The sequence below is a fragment of the Pan troglodytes genome, chromosome 11 (genome assembly GCF_028858775.2).
Source record: "Pan troglodytes isolate AG18354 chromosome 11, NHGRI_mPanTro3-v2.0_pri, whole genome shotgun sequence".
NCBI lineage: Eukaryota > Metazoa > Chordata > Mammalia > Primates > Hominidae > Pan > Pan troglodytes.
The window spans coordinates 7,019,988-7,034,717 of NC_072409.2; the positions used below are offsets into that span (position 1 = coordinate 7,019,988).

The 14,730-nt window shown below is 48.1% G+C and overlaps 1 protein-coding gene across 39 annotated transcripts in view; it reads right to left on the minus strand.

The window, feature by feature from the left end:
* Window positions 1–14,730, minus strand: part of PRRC2B (proline rich coiled-coil 2B) — a 123,614-nt gene that overhangs the window by 60,021 nt on the left and 48,863 nt on the right. For 27 of the 39 annotated variants that reach the window (XR_010148814.1, XR_010148820.1, XR_010148818.1 and 24 more), the window contains 3 exons: window positions 8,007–8,176; window positions 5,450–5,627; window positions 1,529–1,631 (listed from right to left, as the gene is read on the minus strand). Coding sequence is in view for 30 of the 39 variants with exons in the window: in XM_054659200.2 (XP_054515175.1) it covers window positions 1,529–1,631; window positions 5,450–5,627; window positions 8,007–8,121 (396 nt within the window). In the remaining 9 variants the exon portion in view is untranslated. Of the gene's footprint in view, window positions 1–1,528; window positions 1,632–5,449; window positions 5,628–8,006; window positions 8,177–14,561; window positions 14,579–14,730 lie in introns of those variants that run through there. The other 12 variants (XM_054659197.2, XM_024345927.3, XM_063788158.1 and 9 more) reach the window with 2 other exon arrangements.

Below are 14,730 nucleotides of genomic sequence, written 5' to 3' on the forward strand. Positions count from 1 at the left end.
TCTCTAACCACTAAGCTCACCCGTCTTTTCCACTCAACTAACATTCATCTCACAGCCTTCCTCTTCTAACTGAAGGTGAAAATACACAAAACAAAGCTGCTGCTTTGTGAAACTTCCCCACTTACTGGTAGATGTTCTAAAACTCGCACAACACTGGGCACTTCTTCTTACCTGCCCCTCACATATGAGAGAAAACCAGGTAGCAGCAAAGAAGCACTGAGCACTGGATAAGGTGACCCCTGTGCCAGTGCCAGGATGGGTTCCCCTTCCTTGGCATAGTGCTCCCCTTCAGCAGTTCATTCAAATAGATGCCCAGGACCTCACCCACAGGCCCCAGTGGTGGGGTCTGAGCACATACATCTTGAACAGGCTTCAGAGGCAAATCTGATCTCTCAGCTCTTTCAGCTCACTCCTTTTCTTTCAAATTCTGGGAAACAGAAAGGAACTCAACTCTAAATACTCTGACTAGCCTATGGGTCCCAGTGGATTTAGGCCAAGGAAAAGGGCGTCTTGCATGATTATAGACCTCTTTTCTTGTCTTTAATTTTAAAAGCACGGTTCAGTGTTAGGTGGGGAGAGGGTGCCCTGGCAAAGCCACAGACTTCCCTGAGTATGGTTAAAGCAGAGAGGGGATGACATTTGAGACCTTATATTGCCCATGCAGCAAAGCAAAACCAAAATATGTTCATTCCCGCTATCAAGAGAGCTGGTGAATATATCTATGTCTACTTTTAGTCTTCTAAAAAATTCATAGACTTCTCATCTAGATTTCTAGTTCTGGCTAAGTATATTCTCCTGCCAATCTCTGGAAACCTGTAGCCAGGCTCTGATGGACTGAGTGTGTTATGAGCTCTTGCTTGGTGAAATCATTACTTTCTGCTTAGAAAAACACTTAAAACATATCAACAAATAAAGGATTGTAGCTTCGTATTTCCCAAAGCGTGTTCTGAGAGACATTAGTCCCTAGAGAAATTCGGTAAAGAAATGTTTCCTGGGACAAATAAATTCAGGGACTGCTGCCCATTATATCCTCTTCTCAGAGAGTCACATTAGGTATTAGCATATGAAAGGCACTGAGAAGTACCATGGTAAAGGAGCTCGCTTCGTTTTGTTTTTCAAACTCACCTGGCCAGTGAACGTTTTTGTGACCTGCCACTTTTTGTCTTCCTGTGACCCAAGCTTCCATGGAGCTCACGTGACGCTTCCATGGAGCTTCACCCTGAACTAGTCTGCAATCCAGCCTGAGTGACCCTGCCTCACGGTAAATCAAGAGGAACCAAAGTAAGTGCCTGTATCCTAGTCTGTATCTGAGGTCTTCTTCTAAAAGTTGCAGATTAAATTTCTTAACCAGTGACCTTGACAGTTTCCCATGATGGTTTTCTAAAGTCACTCATCGGGTGTGCCTCTGGAATAGACAGGTCATGCACAACCACACTTCTCAGTAGCAACTCCTTCCATCCCCCAGCAACAAAGAGATTTAGGGGCTACCATGCCCAGGAAACAGTCGGGATGGGGTCCCAGCACCTACCTCCTGACTGATTGACTGTGTCGGTTTCTGCAAATTGGAGACAGATTTCTGCAAACCCGGCTGCGGCAGCGACTCCGGCAGCTGAGAGGCCGTCGCACTGGAACTAGACAAAGGCAGGGCAGTGGGGTCAGGCACCGCACAGAGTGCGCTGGCCAGGTCTCTGCGTTCTCAGGAGCCACAGCTGTTCAGCTGCTCACAGGAAGCAGACCTCCTCTGGCCAATAAAAATACGACTTTCCCCAGTAGATTCTTATGCTGGCAAAAACTAATAAGAAAACAAACCATGCTTAAGTTCTAGTCACTGACATTTAAAATTAGCACAAGACAGTCCTCTGACTTTTTCTTTTTCTTTTTTTTGAGACGGGGGGTCTCACTCTATCACCCAGGCTGTAGTGTAGTGGGGTAAACTTGGCTCAATGCAACCTCTGCTTCCCGGCCTCAAGCAATCCTCTCACCTCGGCCTTCTGAGTAGGTGGGACTACAGGCGTGAGCCACCTCGCCTGGCCTTTCTTTTTTAAAAATGAAACTTTTCTGCCTTCTTGTAGAACCTTCTGTCTGCAAAAACTAAAAGCTCACTGTAAACAATGCAAATGAAGGATTTGCCAATAGGGAAATTCAATCACTGGAATGAAGGGCTTGTGCCCCTTACCCCAGACCCACAGCCCATACCTACTCAGAGGGCTGACTTTTTAACCTTCTCTGAGTGTATAAAAGAAATACATGCTCATAGTAAAAATAAACTTATAAATAAAACTAGGTAACACAGAACATCATGATCTCATCATCCAGAGAGAAACTCTAAGCAGACTTTTCTATACCTGTTAATACGGTTTTGTTTGTTTTTAACCAGCAGAGTTTTACACTGCAGGAATACAGTATTTTTCTAACAGAAGTGGAGTGACCCCATACATAAAGCTCTATGACTTTTTTACTTCATGCATCTGAACATCTTTTCATCAACATAGAAACGGATCTTCCTTTTGCTTTTAATGAGCACACAACACAACTAAACAGGTCATAATTTAACCAGTCTCTCATATGGGTTTTTTATCCCCCTTACAGATACAACTGCAATAAGAATTTTTTGGCTTTTTTTTTTTTTAGATGGAGTCTCATTCTGCCGCCCAGGCTGCAGTGCAGTGGCATGATCTCAGCTCACTGCAATCTCTGTCTCCCAGGTTCAAGCGATTCTCCTGCCTCAGTCTCCCGAATATCTGGGATTACAGTTATGCAGCACCACGCCTGGCTAATTTTTGTATTTTTAGTAGAGACGGGGTTTCAACATGTTGGCCAGGCCAGTCTTGAACTCCTGACCTCATGTGATCTGCTCAGTTCAGCCTCCTAAAGTGCTGGGATTACAGGCGTGAGCCACTGCGCCCGACCTACAATAAGAACTTTTTTTTTTCTTTTTTTTCGAGATGGAGTCTCGCTCTGTCACTCAGGCTAAAGTGCAGTGGCATGATCTCGGCTCACTGCAACCTCTGCCTCCCAGGTTCAAGCAATTCTCCCGCCTCATCCTCCCAAGTAGCTGGGATTACAGACGTGCACCACCACGCCCAGCTAATTTTTGTATTTTTAGTAGAGACAGGGTTTCGCCATGTTGGTCAGGCTGGTCTCGAACTCCTGACCTCAGGCGATCCACCCTCCTCGGCCTATCTCAAAGTGCTGGGATTACAGATGTCAGCCACTGCGCCTGGCCAAGAATTTTTTTTAATACATATCTTTGCACCCTTTTTCTGTAAGTAATTCCATAGCTTACGACCTTAGAAATGGAAATGCTGGATCAAAAGATATTTTGAAGTTTAAATGATTGCCAGGCTGCCCTCCAAAAAAAGGCTGTGTCAGTGAATTTACACTCCACAGGTAAAGTGATGAAATCAACAAGAAATGGCCGAATGAAGGTTTCTGCTCTAATTCAGCGCTCCGGTCACGGTAGGCAACTTTCCACTCAACGAGATTCAAGGAGGGCAGCCACCCCCCTGGTGGGAACTCCTCCAATACAAGTGGCTTATCTGTAAATGGAAGCCAAACTCTATACAGACACCCTCTTCCAAGATTCACCTGACCCAGGCAACTCACCATTCGTGATTATTACAAACAGAAGGCCACTGATCGGGTTCTTACATCTCCTTCTACCTAAAAGAGAAGCTTCCAAGTAGTCGCACTTTTGTGTTCTCCAAAACTAAGCACTGAGTCCCCACGTTGTGGGCCCACTTGCCACCTGATACCTTGGTGGGAGGATGTGGCCTGGGGCAGCAGAGAACTACACGAGGGTCTATGCCTTCACCAACACTCCACCCTCACCTCTTCCCTGGCGGACGTGCTCCAGCACAACTAGCCCTCACTGGAGCCGCAAAGGCAGAGTAAAGGCTGCATAACAGGAGGAAGTAATGCTTTGTCCTCTCTAGAACTTTTGGTGGTGCAGAGGATTTCAGTCCTTCCATTAAAATGTGCAATATCCATTTCGTTCCAGAGCTCATGGTGTGAATGGAATGAGTACCATTTGAATGGAATGATGACAGCAGCCAATATCTGCCCCTCCTCTGTGCCAGGTTTAGGCTAAGCACTTGACCTATGCTAGCCCATCAATGCCTCATGGATACCGTGTAACCACCAGCAAAGCCAGGTATCATTCCTATTTCAAGGGGGGGGGGACACTGAGGCTCAGAAGTCAAACAATTCTCCAGGTTCCATCAAGCTAATAAGTGGTCTAGCTGGAAACCACTTAGGGCTGGTAGATTTCAAAAGTCATGCTATACTGTCCATCAATATGATCCCTAAGCAAACTCTTAGAAACGTTTTAAAAATAACTTCTAAGGCCCTATTTTGATTACTACTTTATAATCATCTAGCTGAATAACTAAACTAGCTCACTCTCTACATCCTGTCTGAAGTAAATACAGGCAACAATTTTACAAAAGCTACCATGGTCATTTCCAGCACAGACTTGTAAGAAAAGGATGCTGGGGTCGGCAGGCTGAGATCTGGGTCCCTTTTACCGTCTGGTTACCTACATCAGCAGGGAGGCCACCAGAGATGCAGGCCAGGAGGGCGCTGCCGCCAGACAGCTTTGTTCACATTCCTTAACAGGCAAACCCCAGCAGCAGGTTTCTGCCTGCCAGCCTCAGCAAGGCCCTGTCCCTCCCTGAACACATCCCCTTCCCTGAATTGTCTTAGCACTGGCTAAACACTCAGAGAGGACTTGCAGCAGGAGACAAAGGTGCAGCCATCCAAGTGGGCCCCAGGCAGCCAGGCCCTGTGTTTTCAGCCCACCACACAGGGGCTGTTTCTCTGATTGACAGCACCGTGCCACCCTCTGCCCCCTAGGGTTTCTGTAAGTACTGTGCTGGCAGGAGGTGAGCCTCCAGGGAGGCTGCAGTACAGTGATCCTGGAGGATTCTGTGCTGTTCTCACTGATGACTAGGTCTGTTTAGAGCAACAGCAGAAGTCTCCTCTGTCTGGGAAGCTGCTGGGCCGATGGTTAGGGAAGCTGCATGATTCTCTGCAGAGCTCAGCTCACAGGGACACCCATCACCAGGAATGAAGTCCTCAAGCCCCAGCTCTGTCCACAGTGTTTCTTACAGGAATTGGCTCTGAGTCATTGCATAAGCTCCTCTGGGGTGATGAGGCCTTTCCTAATAAGGCACAGGGGGAAACTGGTCATTGGGGACAAGGTTGTCCACAGATGTGCTGCTCCATTGGCTCTAAAAGCCAGAAAAAATGAAGGCAGGGAGAAAGAAACATACGAAGCACCAGGGCCAGAGAGGAAGCAGCTTCATTTGCATCTTCCAGTTTTCCAACTCCGCACTGCAAGACTAGCGCTGCAGTAGCCAAAGGGTTAGGGTTAGTTTGCCACAGGGAAGGATGCCGGGACCACCCTTGGAGTGCCAGCTCCCACTCACCACCCGCCTCCTCCGTTTACCTCTTTGGGTCTTGCTGATCCTGCTTGTTTGCCCATCCCGTCCCGTCCTTGGGTACTATCACGATGTTGGGGTCGTTTCCTTTGTTTTCAGACTTCAAGCTTGGCAGGTTTGCAGGCGGTGGCATGCGCCGGGCTGCAGCAACTTTCCCAAGACTCTGTAAGCCATGTCTAGGAATAACTGCAGGGAGAGGGACATGGAACAGACACCGTGCAAAAAGGTCACAGAAGGAAAGAGGCCTGATGCATTCAGCTGTTCTTTCAAACTCTAAGTGATCATAACAAAGCTAACCCAACAAAAGACAAAGGGCAGACCAGCAGTGGGACAAACAAGTGTTTGGTGTCACTTTAGTCACTTTACAAGCTCTTCACTGAAGACTACAGGGACAAAGGAGCTGCTAAAACCTGTAAAAAGGCTTCCATTTCACTGTTGGGCAGGACAAGGCTCGCAGACTTTACAACATGGGTGAGGAGCCAGGCCCAGGAACCTCCAGCTTACAGAGGAACCACCTCTCTGCAAGTTGAGACAGCTCTGGTCTCATTACAGGACTAAAGGGACAGCCTCTGCCTAGATCCAAAACAAGACTGAACAGGAGCCCTTCGACATTCATGAAGTCTTCATGGGGTGTGAAAAGGATCAACAAGAACCTTTCCAACAAGTTCTAGAATATCAAGAACCATGAAAGCTAAAAAGGCTGATAACACACCAGGCGTGGTGGCTCACACATGTAATCGCAGCACTTTGGGAGGCCGAGGTGGGTAGATCGCTTGAGCCCAGGAGTTCGAGACCAGCCTGGGCAATGTGACAAAACCCTGTCTCTACTAAAAATACAAAAATTAGCCACTCTCATAACCCAGTCTCTAAATAAATAAATAAATTTTAAAACAAAATTTTAAAAATTCTTTAAGGATGGCCGGGCGCGGTGGCTCACGCCTATAATCCCAGCACTTTGGGAGGCCGAGGCGGGCGGATCACGAGGTCAGGAGATCGAGACCATCCTAGCTAACACGGTGAAACCCTGTCTCTACTAAAAATACAAAAAATTAGCCGGGCGTGGTGGCGGGCGTCTGTAGTCCCAGCTACTCAGGCGGCTGAGGCGGGAGAATGGCGTGAACCCAGGAGGCGGAGCTTGCAGTGAGCCGAGATTGCGCCACTGCACTCCATCCAGCCTGAGCAACAGAGTGAGACTCTGTCTCCAAAAAAAAAAAAAAAAATTCTTTATTAAGGATAACACTGGCCAGGCGCAGTGGCGCATGCCTGTAATCCCAGCACCCTGGGAGGCCGAGGTGGGTGGATCACCTAAGGTCGGGAGTTTGAGACCAGCCTGACCAACATGGAGAAACCCCATCTCTATTAAAAATACAAAATTAGGCTGGGCACGGTGGCTCACGCCTATAATCCCAGCACTTTGGGAGGCCGAGGCAAGCCGATCACGAGGTCAGGAGATCAAGACCAATCTGGCTAACACGGTGAAACCCCGTCTCTACTAAAAATACAAAAGATTAGCCAGGCATGATGGCGGGCGCCTGTAGTCCCAGCTACTCGGGAGGCTGAGGCAGGAGAATGGCATGAACCTGGGAGGCGGAGCTTACAGTGAGCCGAGATCGCACCACTGCACTCCACCCTGCATGACAGAGTGAGACTCCCTCTCAAAAAAGAAAAACAAAAAGCAAAATTAGCTGGGCGTGGTGGCACATGCCTGTAATCCCAGCTACTCAGGAGGCTGAGGCAGGAGAATCACTTGAACCTAGGAGGTGAAGGTTGCACTGAGCTGAGATCACGCCATTGCACTCCAGCATGGGCAATAAGAGCGAAACTGTGTCTCAAAAAAAAAAAAAGGATAACACTAATGCCTATTAAGTCCCATTCTACCCATCAGGATAAAAATCCACAGCTTTGGCCAGGCACGGTGGCTCACACCTGTAATCCCAGCACTTTGGGAGGCCGAGGCGGGTGGATCACCTGAGGTCACGAGTTTGAGACCAGCCTCACTAACATGGGGAAACCCCGTCTTTACTAAAAATACAAAAATTAGCTGGGCGTGGTGGCACACACCTGTAATCCTTGCTACTCGGGAGGCTGAGGCAAGAGACTTGCTTGAGCCCAGGAGGTGGAGGTTGCAATGAGCTGAGATCATGCCACTGCACTCCAGCCTGGGTGACAGAGTGAGACTCTGTCTCCAAAACATATATATATACACACACACACACACACACACACACACCCCTATAGATATCTATAGACATATCTATAGATATCTATAGATATATCTATAGACATATCTATAGATATCTATCTATCTATCTATAGATATCTATAGATATATCTCCCCAGCTTCAATAAGGTAATAGATGGAGAAAATTCCACTACAGGAAGAGTCAGGATGCTCAAGGCTCTGAAATCACACCTCAAGGAGGAAGTAGAGAGTGATTCTAGATGCACACCCAGAAGCCTGGTGTGCACGGACCACATCTGTCTAACCAGGTGAGGGACTCTGGGTTTCTGGGATATGTCACTCGGAGAAAGTTTGAGGAACTGGCCTTCAACCCCGGGCCTTACCTGAGGATCTAATCGCGTCTACTGATTTTCCTTTATACTTATCAAACAGGCTGAGAGTCGAGTACTTGCTTTTCCCATCCTTGCCCTTGGTAATTTGCCCCAAACGATCGGACATTGCGATGAAATGTCATCTAGTAAGGAAATTTTTCTCGGCACCGCTCCCGATCTGCCTTTGAAATAGAGAAGGAAAAAAAAAAGAGAGAGAGAAAAAAGAGTGTCACTCCAGCAGAACCTCTGATCCAGAGGAGTGAATCCTTCACGAATCACGGATCTCCTTGAAGATCTGAAGATGGCTTTGGACTGTCCTTAGAAAACTGCTCTCACCACCCACAGGCTGTTCATTCACATTTACAGGGCATTTTGTAGACACCCCGAGGCGATCTGTGGAGTACCCCCCCAACCCCCACCTGCTGTTAATTCCTCTCACTCTGAGTTGGCTGGAGTCTACTGCACACCAACCACACTGACATGTAAACTTCAACAGAGCCCTCTCCAAGTCAAGGACAGCTCAAGATGGAAAAATAAATGCTCATTACTTTAACACATCCATGTATAACACTGAAAATAAGGCTAGCAGAATAGGGGAGGTACACAACCCACTTACACCATGGCTGTTCATCTCAAGGGCAAGCAAAACCAAATCAAAGGAGGGCAGCCAGAGTATTATCCTTCAGAAATAATCAAGTATATACACTTTTCAAAATAAACAACTAGTACCCAGAGAGAAAACATCTGCTTAGCCAACAAAAGGGCTCTCTAAGCTACACACATGGAAAACAGAAAGCAAGAACTCCCCAGGGCTAGCAAGGGAGAGACCACATGGGGGCTATGCCATCCGCACTTGCCCCTTTGAAAAGACAACCTTGAAAAGCCCTCCAAGAAAGAAGCTTCCCTCCTCTGCCACTTTCTAATGTGCTACAGGTGTCCATGAGTCTACTAGTGCTCTCCTCATCAGTTCACTCACTCACTCACTCACTCACTCACTCAAAATACTAAGCGCCTGGCTGGGCGTGGTGGTTCACGCCTGTAATCCCAGCACTTTGGGAGGCTAAGGTGGGCAGATCACTAAAGGTCAGGAGTTCGAGACCTGCCTGGCCAGCATGGCAAAATGCTGTCTCTACTGAAAACACAAAAATTAGCCAGGCGTGGTGGCAGGTATCTGTAATTCTAGCTACTCAGGAGGATGAGGCAGGAGAATTGCTTGAACCTGGGCTGCAGTGAGTCAAGATTGCACCACTGCACTCCGGTCGAGGCGACAGAGCGAGACTGCATCTTAAAAAAAACACAACAAAAACAAATACTAAGTGCCGACCAAGGGCCTGTGTGCCAGGCACTGAGGACTAAGAGCTTCACTGCTTTTTATTCCATACCCAATCTTGGCAATAGGTTCTAAGCTTCCTTACCAAAAACCAAAAACACTTGATGGGCTCAGTGGCTCATGCCTATAATCCCAGCTACTCAGGAAGGCTGAGGTGGGAGGACTGCTTGAAGCCAGGAGTTTGAGACCAGCCTGGTCAACACAGCAAGACACTGTGTCTAAAAAAATTAAAATAGGCCGGGCATGGTGGCTCACACCTATAATCCCAACACTTTGGGAGGCTGAGGTGGGCAGATCACCTGAGGTTTGGAGTTTGAGACCAGCCTGGCCAACATGGTGAAACCCCATCTTTACTAAAATTACACAAATTAGCCAGAGATGCTGGTGCATGCTTATAATCCCAGCTACTCAGGAGGCTGAGACATGAGAATTGCTTGAAGCCAGGAGGCAGAAGTTGCAGTGAGCTGAGATTGCACTGCAGCCTGGGTGACAGAGGGAGACTACATCTCAAAATGAATAAATAAAAATAAAAATAATTAGCAGGGCATGGTGGCATGCACCTGTGGCCCCAGGTACTTAGGAGGCTGAGGCAGGAGGATCACTTGAGCCCAGGAGCTTGAGGCTGCAGTGAGCTATGATCAGGCCACTGTACTCCAGCCCGAGCAACAGAGCAAGATCCTATCTCTTAAAAAACAAAACTTGTAGGCCGGGCACGGTGGCTCACGCCTATAATCCCAACACTTTGGGAGGCCGAGGTGGGTGGATCACGAGGTCAGGAGTTCAAGACCAGCCTGACCAACATGGTGAAACTCCGTTTCTACTAAAAATACAAAAATTAGCTGGGCATGGTGGTGCACACCTGTAATCCCAGCTACTCAGGAGGCTGAGGCAGAAGAATCACTTGAACCCAGGAGGCAGAAGTTGCAGTGAGCCGAGATTGTGCCATTGCACTCCAGCCTGGGTGACAGAGCAAGACTCCATCTCAACAACAAGAACAAAAACAACAACAAAAAAAACACTTGTATAAGTGATCATCACTTCTCACTGGAAAACAAAGCTAAAGCAATAATTAAGGCATATGTTTAACATGTCCTCAATGACATAATGGCAACAACTGTAATTCCCCATTTTACCACTGACTGGTAAAAGGCACTTGGTGGTAGCTGCGGAAGCAAGGTTTGCCATTTCACCATCTTGTTCTGACACCATGCAGGCCAGGAGGAACACATGCGATGTGGTGGGGGGCAATCTGTACCCCAAAGGATGATTTTAAAGATAAAACTCTATATTATCTGCCAAGGTAGGCAGATCACTAGGTCAGGAGATCGAGACCATCCTGGCTAACATGGTGAAACCCCTTCTGTACTAAAAATACAAAAAATTATCCAGGCGTGGTGGTGGGCGCCTGTAGTCCCAGCTACTCGTGAGGCTAAGGCAGGAGAATGGCGTGAACCCAGGAAGCAGAGCTTGCAGTGAGCTGAGATCGCACCACTGCACTCCAGCCTGGGCAACAGAACAAGGCTCCGTCAAAAGAAAAACACACACACACAACTATATTATGATCCAAATAAAACATAGGGAGCGAAAATCGATTACAAACAGGGGCCAAAACAAGTGAGACAAAAGACGCTGACTGAGCTGGCGCCATGTCAAACGTGCAAGTGCGCAAACCATCCTTTCATTCATTTAACAGGTATTGACTGATACCTAAGATCTGCCAATCACTGAGGGACAGATCCGCATGCAATTCGTATCAAGAAATGCTCATGAAGAACGCAGGAAGATGGATGCCGAGGGATAAGCGGTCCTAAGTCCGATCTGTATGAGCAGGGGACACAACCAGGAGCCGACACTGTGCCCTTCTTCAAGGAAATTCTCTCCACCCCACATGGCTTCAGCCATGCTGGTTGGTTACTTAACTCCCTTCCCTCACTCAAATCCCAGTTTATTCAGCTGCTGCCATGGGCCAAGGAATACCAGGGTGTTTGCAAATGTGCAGGAGCATTTTTGATGTCACAATGATGGGACTGCCGCCCACATTCAGTGGCCAAGCCCAAGGATGCTGAATGTACTAGAGTGCGTACGAGAGTCTGGCACAATGAAGAAACATACCAGCAAAAGTGCTTCCAAGCACTCACTGCCCCCAAGTTACCTGCCAGCAGCTGCTTGACCCCAGCAGCCCTCCCCAGAGCTCACCTCCTGCACTGGGGCAAAGGGCACCAATGCTCAGAATGGGAGTCAGTCCCACGTGCCCAATCCTGATTGCGATGCCCATGACCTGGCTGCTTCCTTGCCCTGGGGTCCATGGGCCATTTTAAATCTCCCTCCCTGAGGCTAGGTCCAGGGAGTTGCTGTCCCACTCCCCAAAAGTCATAATTAATAAGAGCATCGTTCCCTGGGCTAGACTGCAAGCCTCTTGAGGGCAGAGCGAGATCCTGTCTCAAGAAAAAGAAAGGTATGGCAAGATTTCACATTGAATGATTTTCCTTTCTTCTTTTTTTTTTTTTTTTTTTTTTTTTGAGACAGAGTTTCTTTCTGTAGCTCAGGCTGGAGTGCAGTGGCACCGACTTAGCTCACTGCAACCTCCACCTCCCAGATTCAAGCAATTCTCCTGCGTCAGCCTCCTGAGTAGCTGGGCTTACAGGTGTGTGCCACCAAACACGGCTAATTTTTGTATTTTCAGTAGAGACAAGATTTCATCATGTTGCCTAGGCTGGTCTCAAACTCCTGGCCTCAAGTGATCCACCCACCTCAGCTTCCCAAAGTGCTGGGATTAAAGGCATGAGCCACCGTGCCTGGCAACATCGAATGATTTCTTAAATCAAATGTGATTTTTTTTCTTTTTGTTGAGACGGAGTCTCACTCTGTCACCTAGGGTGGAGTGCAGTGGCATGATCTCGGCTCACTGCAACCTCTGCCTCCTAGGTTCAAGCGATTCACCTGCCTCAGCTTCCCAAGTAGCTGGGATTACAGGCGTGAACCACCATGCCCAACTAAAATGTCATTTAATTCTGAAAACTGACCAGAAATACATTTGTTTATATAAATATTACTTAAAAAGTCCTCGGGGGCCAGGCATGGTGGCTCACGCCTGTAATCCCAGCACTTTGGGAGGCTGAGGCGGGTGATCACGAGGTCAGGAGATCGAGATCATCCTGGCTAACACGGTGAAACCCCATCTCTACTAATAATACAAAAAAAATTAGCCTGGCGTGGTGGCAGGCACCTGCAGTCTCAGCTACTCGGGGGACTGAGGCAGGAGAATGGCATGAACCCAGGAGGGGAGCTTGCAGTGAGCTGAGATCGCGCCACTGCACGCCAGCCTGGGTGACAGAGCGAGACTCCGTCTCAAAAAACAACAACAACAACAACAAAAGTCCTCTTAAAAGCTGTTTGCCCTGGCCTCTACTTTCTCTGACTCTGTGCTGACCAGGCCTGAGGGAAAAGGGTAGAATGGACACACACAGCTCTCAGTGTAACTACCTGGCACGCACCACACTTCTCTGAGAAGGTTTGATTCATACTTCCCCATACCCTAGTGGAAACAAAAGGAAAAAAACCTTGCTCAGGTCAGGCGTGGTAGCTCACACCTGTAATCCCAGCACTTTGGGAGGCCGAGGCAAGAGGATCACCTGAAGTCAGGAGTTCAAGACCAGCCTGGCCAACATGGTGAAACCCTGTCTATACTAAAAATACAAAAAGGAGCCAGGCATGGTGGTGCACGCCTGTAATCTCAGCTACTCGGGAGGCTAAAGCAGGAGAATCACTTGAAGGCAGCAGAATCACTTGAACCCAGGAGGCAGAGGCTGCAGTGAGCCAAGATTGCGCCATTGCACTCCAGCCTGGGCAGCAGAGTGAGAATCCATCTCAAAAAAAAGAAAACCTTGCCCAAACATGAGACACTCTCCTAGAAATTTAGAATTGTGTTTACGAGATGTCAGTCTGTCTACAACTATTCCTTGAACTATGTCCTCCCAGTAAATTCAACCACCCAACAAATATTAACTGGGCACCTTCTGTGTTCCAGGTGAAATGTTTTCCACCCCTTCCAATCACAGAGCCTTGGTGAAGCCAGTACAAGAAACACATTGGACTAACATCTGCACTTAACCTGCTTGTACAATGTTTTCTTTAATGCCCTCCATCTTTTCTTTCCTTTTTTTTTTTTTTTTTGAGACAGAGGCTCACACTGTCGCCCGGGCTGGAGTGCAGTGGCACAATCTTGGCCCACTATAACCTCTGCCTCCCAGGTTCAAGTGATTCTCCAGCCTCAGCCTCCCGAGTAGCTGGGATTACAGGTGCGTGCCACCACGCCCAGCTAATTTTCGTATTTCAGTAGAGACGGGGTTTCACCATGTTGGCCAGGCTTGTCTCAAACTCCTAACCTCAAGTGATCCGCCCACCTTGGCCTCCTAAAGTGCTGGGATTACAAGCGTGAGCCACCACACCCAGCCAGTGCCCCCAACCTTTTAACCAAGTTTTGCACTTGTTGGGCACGCTATTGGCCTCTCTAGACCTGTTTCCGCATCTACTGAAGGAGTGGCCTAGACAAGCACTGACCCTAAAATCAAGCCCATCAATGTTGACAACTGACAGCCACAGAAATAATGGTTTACTACCCAAGCGCCGGGGCTCACGCTTGTAATCCCAGCACTTTGGGGAGCTGAAGCGGGCGGATCACTTGAACCCAAGAGTTCAAGACCAGCCTGAGCAACATGGTAAAACTCCGCCTCTACTAAAACTATATAAAAAAAAAATTAGCTGGGCGTGGTGATGCATGCCTGTAATCCCAGCCACTGGGGAGGCTGAGGCAGGACAACTGCTTGAGCCTGGGAGGTGGAGGTTGCAGTGAACGGAGATTGGGCCACTGCACTACAGCCTGGGCGACAGAGGGAAAAATCTGTCTAAAAAAAAAAAACATAGCAGAAAGAAAGAAATGGCTTACTGTGGAATCAGCCACCTCTTACAAGCCTGGGATTGGATCCTATTTTCCTATATAAACTTGGGATACCAACAAGGAACCAGGCGAGTCACTGCTGCAGTGAATGAAAGCAGCCCCTACGAGGACAATTACACTCTCCACAGTGAAGACTGCACAGGTGGAGAATCTTCCAGCCTCAACGTTCCCTCAGAGCAGGGGCCGGCAGCCTGAAGAGAAATAAGCAAGAGGCCATCTATGGCCCACAAAGCCCAGAACAGTTACTGCCTGGTCCTTTACAAAGTTTGTGTATACACACCTGCTTTACGGCAGTCAGGAGATCTTTCACTGGACACAACTCCAAAATAAACCAGAATCATTCGGATTTCCTCCCGTTGCAGGGATCTCCACTGACCGGCTGAGTGCGAGGCTGGCCCTGCCCACAAGCATCTGGCCCCGCTGCTTGCCAGCTGCTTTTCACAAACATC